A 10039-nucleotide genomic window follows, 5' to 3' on the forward strand; every position below is an offset into this window, starting at 1 on the left:
CCCTCATATGGTAATATTGGCTGAAAAATAAAGAAGTAATTGGAGGAAAAAACGAAAACAGAAAATAGATGAAGGGGTTAATGTTGCTGCAGCCTCTGTGGCCTTTCAGAAAAGGTGTTTGTATATTGTCAGACCACAGGACACTTAAGGGTGCTTTACACGCTGCGACATCGCTAACGATATATCGTCGGGGTCACGTCGTTAGTGACGCACATCTGGCGTTGTTAGCAACATTGCAGCCTGTGACACCAAGGAGCGATGATCAACGAGCGCAAAAACGTCAAAAATCGTTGATCGTTAACACGTCGCTCCTTTTCATAATATCGTTGGTGGTGCATGCCGCTGGTTGTTCATCATTCCTGCGGCATCACACATCGCTATGTGTGACGCCGCAGGAACAACGAACATCTCCTTACCTGCGTCCACCGGCAATGAGGAAGGAAGGAGGTGGGCGGCATGTTCCGGCTGATCATCTCCGCCCCTCCTCTGCTATTGGGCGGCCGCTTAGTGACGCCACAGTGATGTCGCTATGACGCCGAACGCACCTCCCCCTTGAAGGAGGGATTGTTCGGCGGTCACAGCGACGTCGCTGAAAAGGTATGTGCGTGTGACGCTGCCGTAGCGATAATGTTCGCTACGGCAGCAATCACCAAATGTCGCACGAACGACGGGAGCAAATGCTATCGCGCACGACATCGCTAGCTATCGCTAGCGATGTCGCAGCGTGTAAAGCATCCTTTACATTGCACACAAGTGGGTTTCCTTTCACTAAGGCCCCCTCTAAACGTCCTTGGAAAACGTTTGTGTTTTGCATGGCCGTGTTGAAGGTGTGTATGGCCCATCCGTGGGCCATGATTTTGTCACACGTGTGCTCTCCCTGTGCTATTTGTATGATGTCCAGATAGCACATGGACAGCACGAATTTCTATACATGGTGCTGCTGTCTCCGGCACTGCAGTTGCTTCTGAGTCCGCAGTGCAGTGAATATGCAATGAGCATAATGACCAGAACCCAGAAGCAAGTGACAGTAGCACCAATGACAGCAGCGCTGGAGACAGGGGAGTATAGAGCATCATTTTATTTCAAAGTCATATGTTTTCTCCGGTATGTGTCACATGGATCACATCAGTGTGTGTTCTGTGTGACATCAATAGTGCCGGAGAAAAGCGGACTTGTCTCTGTGGAGAACACACGGACACGCGGCCCTTGTGAAATCACTGATGTGTGTGCAGACCCATTGATTTTGATGGGTCTGCGTATGTCCATGTTTCCGGTACGTATGAAAATGGCGTCATATGTACCGGAATCACTGACGTGTCAAGGGGGTCTACGCCTGTGACTTATGAAGATAATTGTTTGCACCAGAAATGTTCAGGGGCTTCATAGCAAAGAGGGTGAATACCTATGAACATGGCAATTTTAATTTATTTTATCCCATAAATTATATGTTTGCCTATATTTTTCTCACTTCACTTCCCCAGTTTAGACTATTTAATGTTGATGCATCACACACAAAAGGGAATACAAACATAATTAAACACATAATTAAACACAGGTTTTAATGTACAAATTTGGTAAAAAGGGATGAATACTTTTGCAAGGCACTGTATGTGTTGTACCTTCCTTTTGCTGATACACAAGGTAATCTATCAGAACACTGAATTGTATGGTTTCTCCAAGTATCACTTTCTAATGGTAACAAAAGTGATTTATGGTAAGAGAATGACAACTGGTAATCGGATTCTCCATGGTGTAACTGCAGAATACCGAGTATTGTCAGGGATTATCTATTGCACATCAATTTACCATATGAGTATTACACCCATACTATCTTGGCTTACAATAATGTCAGTATCTGACTATGGCTATTTGTTGTAGACAGCCACCTATTTGCGATTTCCTTCTCTGATTAGTTAACTGTTTACCAAAGGTTTCTGCACCAAAAACTGCACCTTGTGGCAGAAACATGCACCAAACAGCGCAGCGTGCGCACAAGACCGTATACTTTACAATTACTGTCTAAAGTCTACCTTGTATTAAAGAGAACCTGACATCAGGATCAGGCATGATAAACTAAAGGTATGAACATAAAGGGGCTGTTCTGTTGATTTAATAGGTTCTTTCACTGTAGAAATTCTCAGCCTGGTTGTGCTTTAAGGCTATGTGCGCACGTTGCGTCGGAGTACCTGCAGTTTATTCTGCACGTTTTCCTTCCCTTGGTTTTTGACCAAATGGCTTTTGACCATTTTTTAGCGCTAAAAACGCATGCGTTTTTACCGCGTTTTTAGTGCGTTTTTAGCGCTTTTTACCTGCGTTTTCACCTGCGTTTCTGCAGATGCGTTTTTGAGATCAAGACACTGAGAAATAAAGTTGAATTAGTCAAAAAGAATGAAAAAAGAGAAAAAAAGTATAAAATTAACTTTTAATAAAACTATATGGGAAATTATCATATTTAATGGGAAAATAGTGGTTATGCACATTTTATCAGAAAAATAGGTGAAGTTTCTAATTTTTTTACATTTAAATTTTCGGTTATTGTGTGTGTGTAAAGGAACATTAGAACCCATTAAATTTTGTCCAGAAAAGCATGCGTTTTTGGAGCCAAAAACGCAGTGGAAAAGCAGGTAAAAAGCATGAAAAACGCAGGAATTGTGATTTTGGTTGCGTTTTGCCATTTCTCATTGACTCCAATGTTAAGGAAACGCTGCAGAAATGGCAAAAACAACTGACATGCTGCTTCTTTTTCAGCATGGTTTTTGACCACAAATATGCAAATTAAACGCTGCAGAAAAAAAAGCAAAGTGCAGACAGGATTTCTGCTTTTCCCATAGACTTTGCTGGAAAACAAAAACGCATGCGATTTGGCACAAAAACGCTGCAGCTAAAAACGCTGCAGAAACGCGGGAAAAAACGCAACGTGCGAACATAGCCTAAGGGGACTGTGTCACCAGGTTTTGTTCCCCCATCTGAGAGCAGCATAATGTAGAGAGAGAGACCCTGATTCCAGTGATGTGTCACTTACTGAGCTGTTTGCAGTCATTTAGATAAAATCAGTGTTTTCTCTGCTGCAGATCTCGCAGTTCTACAGAGCTCATGAATATGCTGGACTACCTGGCAGCACACCAAGTAGTCCTCTAATGATAATCTACTGCTGATTAAACAGTGATTTTATCCAAAGTACACTAAGCAGCCCAGTAAGTGACACAACCCTGGAATCAGGATCTCTACCCCTACATTATGCTGCTCTCAGATTAGGTGGCAAAAACCTGGTGATAAATCCCCTTTAACCCTTGGCTGTCTTGATTTACATTACATACCACTATCTTGACTTCATGTTCTTTTTGTATAGGTCTGGGTAGTATAACATATAGATTCCTCTGCCTGTACGCTCACATACAGTTTATGGCATTCATTATTGTTGCAAAGGTCTGTTTTCCCACAATTCATCTGTATGATATATTAAAGGGAACCTGTCAGATGCAATATGCACCCAGAACCACGAGCAGTTCTCGGTGCATATTGCTAATCCCTGCCTAACAGTCCCTGTATACAGTAGCATAGATAAAAAGATCTATAGAAAAAGTATTTCTTAGGCTATGTGCACACGCTGCATTTTTATGACGCGTTTTTGTGCGTTTTTGGCCGCTAAAAACGCACAAAAACGCACCCGTGGCAAAGAAAAACGCGGCAAAAAAGTAATACGTTTTTACTGCGATTTGGTGTGTTTTTTGCTGCGTTTTGCTGCGTTTTTGATCTCTGTGTTTTTCTGCGTTTTTCCAATGCATTGCATGGGGGGAAAACGGAGAAAAACGCAGGAAAGAATTGACACGTCCATTTTTTTTTTTTAAGCTAAAAAACGCAGCTTAAAAGAAAAGTTGTGTGCGGACAGCAAAAATGAAAACTCATAGACTTTGCTGGGGAAGCAAAGAGATGCAGTTTTGAGGCCAAAAACGCACCCGAAAAATGCGCAAAAACGCCACGAAAAACGCACCGTGTGCACATAGCCTAAAGATCCTTTATGATATGCTAATAAGCACAGGAACTAGTCGCAAGGGTGTTAGTTCCTGCGCTCATTCCACCCTTTTAGCATGTTAGCACGCCCACAGGGGCGTGCTAACATGATATTCAATGCTCACTGCCCAGCGTCTTCATCGCCAGTGACATGCATACCTGTGTCAATTGCAATGCTGGGCATAGGGTCAGTGCGCATGATTAGAAGTCCCCGGAACTTCCGGTCATGTGCACCACACAAGTTTGAAGGCAGGACGCTTATCTATTCAGCTTCATAGTGCGCATGACCGAAAGTCCAAGGATCATGCGCACTAAGCCAAAATCCAGCATAGGGCGCGGTGGCAGCAAAGGTGAGTGCTACCATGCCTCTAACACCCTTGCGACTCGTCGCTGGCCTGATTAGCATATAATGAAAGATCTTTTGAAATACTTTTCTAATGATCTCTTTATGTATGGTGCTAGACGCTGGGACAGTTAGGCTATGTGCGCACGTTGCGTCGGAGTACCTGCAGTTTATTCTGCACGTTTTCCTTCCCTTGGTTTTTGACCAAATGGCTTTTGACCATTTTTTAGCGCTAAAAACGCATGCGTATTTACCGCGTTTTTAGTGCGTTTTCAGCGCTTTTTACCTGCGTTTTCACCTGCGTTTCTGCAGATGCGTTTTGTAGATCAAGACACTGAGAAATAAAGTTGGAATAGTCAAAAAGAATGAAAAAAGAGAAAAAAAGTATAAAATTAACTTGAAATAAAACTATATGGAAATTTATCAATTTTAATGAAAAAATAGTGGTTATGCATATTTTAACAGAAAAATAGGTAAAGTTTATTATTTTTTTACATTTAAATTTCGGTTATTGTGTGTGTGTAAAGGAACATTAGAACCCATTAATTTTTGGCCAGAAAAGCATGCGTTTTTGGAGCCAAAAACGCAGTGGAAAAGCAGGTAAAAAGCATGAAAAACGCAGGAATTGTGCTTTTGGTTGCATTTTGCCATTTCTCATTGACTCCAATGTTAAGGAAACGCTGCAGAAATGGCAAAAACAACTGACATGCTGCTTCTTTTTCAGCATGGTTTTTGACCCAAAATATGCAAATTAAACGCTGCAGAAAAAAAAGCAAAGTGCAGACAGGATTTCTGCTTTTCCCATAGACTTTGCTGGAAAACAAAAACGCATGCGTTTTAGCGCAAAAACGCTGCTGCTAAAAACGCTGCAGAAACGCAGGAAAAAACGCAACGTGCGAACATAGCCTTAGGCAGGGATTAGCAGTATGCACCCAGATCTGCTTGTGGCTCTGGGTGCATATTGCACCTGACAGGTTCCCTTTAACTGTCTGATCCTGTAGGAATTTGTACATTCATGAAGATCTTATTTGTTTTATTCACATCAGCAATTGACTTTCTCTAGTCTTGATATTGTTGCACATATTGGTGGCGTGTGTCATTTTTGTGAAGTCATCTGCTGCAGCTGTGCTTATTCTTTTGTATGTCTTTGGAGGCTTTCGCGGACATCTTTTTTTATTTATTTTGTTAATATTTGTTCAAATAAAGACTTTTTTTTATTAATCTTGATATTACTCCTGAACGTTCGTAGGATCTTTGTAAATGGTTAAATAGCAGGGATCAGGTCGAGCTCCGAGCACAGTGGTTAGAGGCAGGTACTGACTATATTACAATACGGACATCCTATGCTGTGAAGGGTAAAATAAAATAATTAAAGTTACTATGGTTGAAAGAGACAGATATTTATCAAGCTAAACCAAGAGAAGGTAGAGAATGTGGATGAAGGGATGGTAGAGGGTACAGTTTTATTGCTTTATTCCCTCACATATATCCAGAGAACCATGAACCAATCTGTAGATATTCTGTTGTTATACCCCAGTGTATCCTTTCATTTACAGGAGAATAAAGAAAGAAAAGAGAAGATTGAAAAGAAGCAGAAGAAATTCCAGGTTATATTAGATGAAGAACCCCCTCCTCCATGGAGTCCACCAGGAAAAACGATCCCATCGGGGAGATGATTGTCGCCCTTTTCTACAACCTGATATAAATATTTCTCATCCTCTTCCAACAGATTTGTGTATTTTTTTTATAATAGCTTGCAACATTTATTTATAAGGTATTATTATATAAATAAGTTAAATTTAGTATTTCAGAAATGTTCTCTAGAAAATTATTTTGAAGAAATACATATCTGATTGTAAAAATGATGTATTGATTTACCGTATCTACAGAAGATCAATGTTATTGCGGTGTGACGAGGTTGATAGGTTATTCACCTAGCTGCAGTAGTTGGACTAACTGAAGGGGGTGCTATTGCTTTGACTACTTCAGGCAGCATTTTTGAGGAATTTTAGCCCATTCCTCATGGACAATGGCTTCCATTTCACTCATATTCATGTGCCTTAGTGCTGCAATTTCCATCTCTAAATCTCACCAAAGTGTTACTATAGTGTTCAAATCAGATGACTGATAGCCATTCTACAATCCTACAGGACATCCTCTGAATTCAAGCTTTGGGGGCTCTCTGGGGTATAGCTGGGATCAATGTCCTGTTGGAACATCCCTTGACGCCCTAGCTTCAGCTTACTCACAGAACGCATGATGTTTTTGCCTAAGATTTCCTAACAGTTCAGTCCGTCTTGCTCTCCACACATAGGTTTCCTGTCTTAGAGGAAGCAAAACATGCACAGAGCATCATCAAGCCACTGCCATGCTTCGCTATAGGAAGTTCTTTTCAGTGTATGCTTTATTCTTTATCTGCTAGATGTATTGCTGATCCATAAGCCTCAAAAGTTCCAATTTTGTTTGATAAATCCACTGAACCGAATCCCAAAACTTCTGTGGTTTATGCCTCATTCACATATCATTTTTGCATCAGTGTTTGTGTGACATCCCACGGAGCTCAAGATAGGAGCTTCAGTCCGTACCTTGTATGTATACCCATCGCCGGGCCAGTGGTTTGTAGAAGTCGTGGCCTGACCCAGTTCCGTGGCCCCGTGGTGCACAGTAAAGGGAGGCTAGCAAAGATTGTTCCTGCAGAGGTAGTCACCGGTTACGGTGGTGACTGGGGTCCCGGCCTCCTCCGCTGCAGTCCCTTCCTTCGACCTTTCCTCCTCCAGGAGTGGAACGGATGATGTCGACTAGGCCACCGCTGCAGGGTACCTCGCTGGGGGAGATGTTGGCGTGCAGCTGGGATGATATCACCCTCCACAGGTGGAGCGGCCCCCGGGAGGGGGGAGGGGGAACTGCCAGATCACAAGGCGACGACAAACAGAGTCAGAGTCACTGGGTTGCGGATTTAAGATTTTGTTTACTCACAGTTTTTTCTTTACTGCAATGACTCCGGTCGTTCCCAGGCAAGACAGAGGTCAAAGTCTGGTAGAGCAGCCTGTAGTCTTTCAACTTCTTGTGCGCTCGTGTGGTGGTCCCCTCCTGGTCTCTGGAGCTCTTGGAACCCACTACTCTGCAACTCGAAGCTGTGCTGGTTCCAAGGGGGCAACGACATCTTCCCCTCTGTAACCCTCTTCTCCATGCCACACAACTACCAGTCCCTGGTTCTCAACTCCTTTCCGGCTAGCCACCTCTCCCATTCAAAGTCTCTGCCGGCTAATGGACCTGGAGCCTCCTAAGTGGCATCTCTCTCAGATTAGGGGGTCCTCAGCCATCCACTCGCCCGGTCCCAGGTAAGGAAAGGGTGTATAACCGATCTGGACCTGGTGGCTCCTCTGCTCTGCCTCCCTGAGAGAGATAGCTCTCAGGGAGCTGGTCACAGCGTCCACTCTCTCTCTGGTCTCCCAGTGTTCTGAGGTAAACTGAAACTAAACTGTCTGTTTGTAACTCCCTCCTTCACGTGCCCCCACCGAAGGAATGTTCCCTCTGACTGTGTGTGTGAGGCTGCATGAAGCAGGAAACAAACTTACCAGCCTTTAACCTCTGCTTGCTCAGGGTGGACAGATATTATAAAATATATAAAAAATACATAAAAATACAATACCCTGTAGCACCCAGTCTCAGGGGCACTACATTTGTATACCAAAGTCAGAAATGTAACTTACAGATAAAATTATAATTGAAAGATTGGCTCCTGTTCTGTGTTTTAGAAACATTTCTGTTTTTGGCATACAAATACTGATCAAAAATACTGATGTGTGAATGAGGTTTTGAGAATATTGGAGCCGACTTTTTAGTGCTTCTGGGTCAGTAGAAGTGTCAATCTTGGTTTTCAGTCATGGAGACCTTCGGCATTTAGTATGCGCCTTAGGGCTCGGTTCCACTTGTGTTGTGCACGGAGAAGTGCAATCTGATAAAACATCGGATTGCTCTCACTCTAGTGCAAAACTAGATTTCTGCAATTGATTTCTCATGTCATATTAGCATGAGAAATGAATTGCAGCATGCTGCGTTTGACAGCGAGTCTCGGCTCATGTACCCCCACAAAAGTCTAAGGGAGAGTGTGAAACATCATCACATGTCATCCGAGTGTAGTGCAATATACACAGAGACAGGCCGCGGAGGAGATGGGGAGAAAGTGCTCCCTCTTCTCTGCAGCTATGATACGATCACAAGATCTGATCACAGTCGCATGACCCTCGCTTGACGCTCACAGCAGAGGGTCATTATCATATCACTTCCAATGCTCTTGCATCGGAAGCTAAGCACAAGTGGAACCGAGGCCTTACTGTGCAAACTGAATCCTTAGTGCTGCTGCCTCCACATTTTTTTGGTGGTCTTTTGCTGTCACTCAAGGGTTTTTGACCATCTGTTGTCAGTCGAAGATGGCTTCTTCTTTCTACTACTTCCAGTTTGTGTAGCCATTATTCGTTTAAAGGGTTTGTCCAGGCTTAGGGTTAAAGTCTGCAGTCACTCTATGCATGCGATTTGCATACATTCGGGCATATGCCGACTAGGCCAGTGTAGCCTCCACTCAATTCAAGGGAATTGAGCAATATCGAACACCTCTTGTTGGAATTTGGCCATAAATATGCAAATCTCATACTTGTGATGACATGACTGATCGCTATTGCTGCCGACATCGGAGAATCCTGACAGAGCGCACTATAAGGATTCACAAGTCTGCAGTTACATAGTGTGACTGGAGACTTAAGCCATAAGCCTAGACAACCCATTTAGCTTTAAACTTGCAGACTGTACTTCCAACTGCACTTTTAGGGAACAGTTAATGCTTTTGCTTTCTTTTTGTAGCCTATTCCTTGTTTCTACAAGGCAAGGGTCTATTTTAAACTTTTGGGACCATTCTTTGACAACCCAAGTATTTTTGTGGATTGGAGGCCATTGCCCATGAGTTATGAGCTAAGATTCCTCAGGAACGCTGCCAAAAGCTGTCTTTTTATGCATCATTCATGCTGCAGTTCATATCAGCCAAAGATGTACTAAAGACACCTAAAGGGCGTTGAGTAATTCTGAGACTGCAGCAGTAAAGTGGCATTTTTTGTAGAATTTGGAAATACCACTTGTTATAGTAGGTGTATTGTGGTATTGATATTACTCGTTTGATTGGTTTATTGCAAACAGGGAAAACTTTGTTCATGTTGCTAATAAAGCTACTTTGCAAAGGGGGTTGAATAATTTTGATTATCTCCATCTTTAGCATTTGTATTTTTAGCACATGTATCTTGAGATATGCACACATTCATTCACGCACACATAGTGGAGGACATGTGTGACTACCAACTACTGGTACCATCAGAAAACATGGTGGGAGTACAGCCCAATACTGGACAACGTGTCATGCTGCCATGGTTTACCATTTTACATCACTGAAGAAACGTGCCCGAAAACATTTATTTATGGTGTTTTTGAGAAATAGCTGCAGTAGTTGCATTAAATCATTACAAGGTGCTTTGCAACCTTCCAGATGCTTTTTGGAAATCCAGCAACATAATATAAGTGCTTAGAAATGTGTTTATTTCCCAAAGTGACACCCTTGACAAAGTGTCATCTTATGGCAATGGAACATTAAAAGTTACAAATTTGCCTATTTTACATTTAGGCTGCATTCACACTCAG

The 10039-nt window shown here is 42.6% G+C and overlaps 1 protein-coding gene across 1 annotated transcript in view; it reads left to right on the forward strand.

The window, feature by feature from the left end:
* The window catches only part of MAP9 (microtubule associated protein 9), a 238614-nt gene extending 229031 nt beyond the window's left edge, over positions 1 to 9583 (forward strand). The window contains exon 14 of the mRNA XM_075347644.1: positions 5911 to 9583. Within this exon, the coding sequence (XP_075203759.1) occupies positions 5911 to 6030 (120 nt within the window). The 3' untranslated portion in view covers positions 6031 to 9583. The remainder of the gene's footprint in view (positions 1 to 5910) is intronic.
* Positions 9584 to 10039: the final 456 nt, after the last annotated feature.

Source organism: Anomaloglossus baeobatrachus, chromosome 1 (assembly GCF_048569485.1).
Source record: "Anomaloglossus baeobatrachus isolate aAnoBae1 chromosome 1, aAnoBae1.hap1, whole genome shotgun sequence".
NCBI lineage: Eukaryota > Metazoa > Chordata > Amphibia > Anura > Aromobatidae > Anomaloglossus > Anomaloglossus baeobatrachus.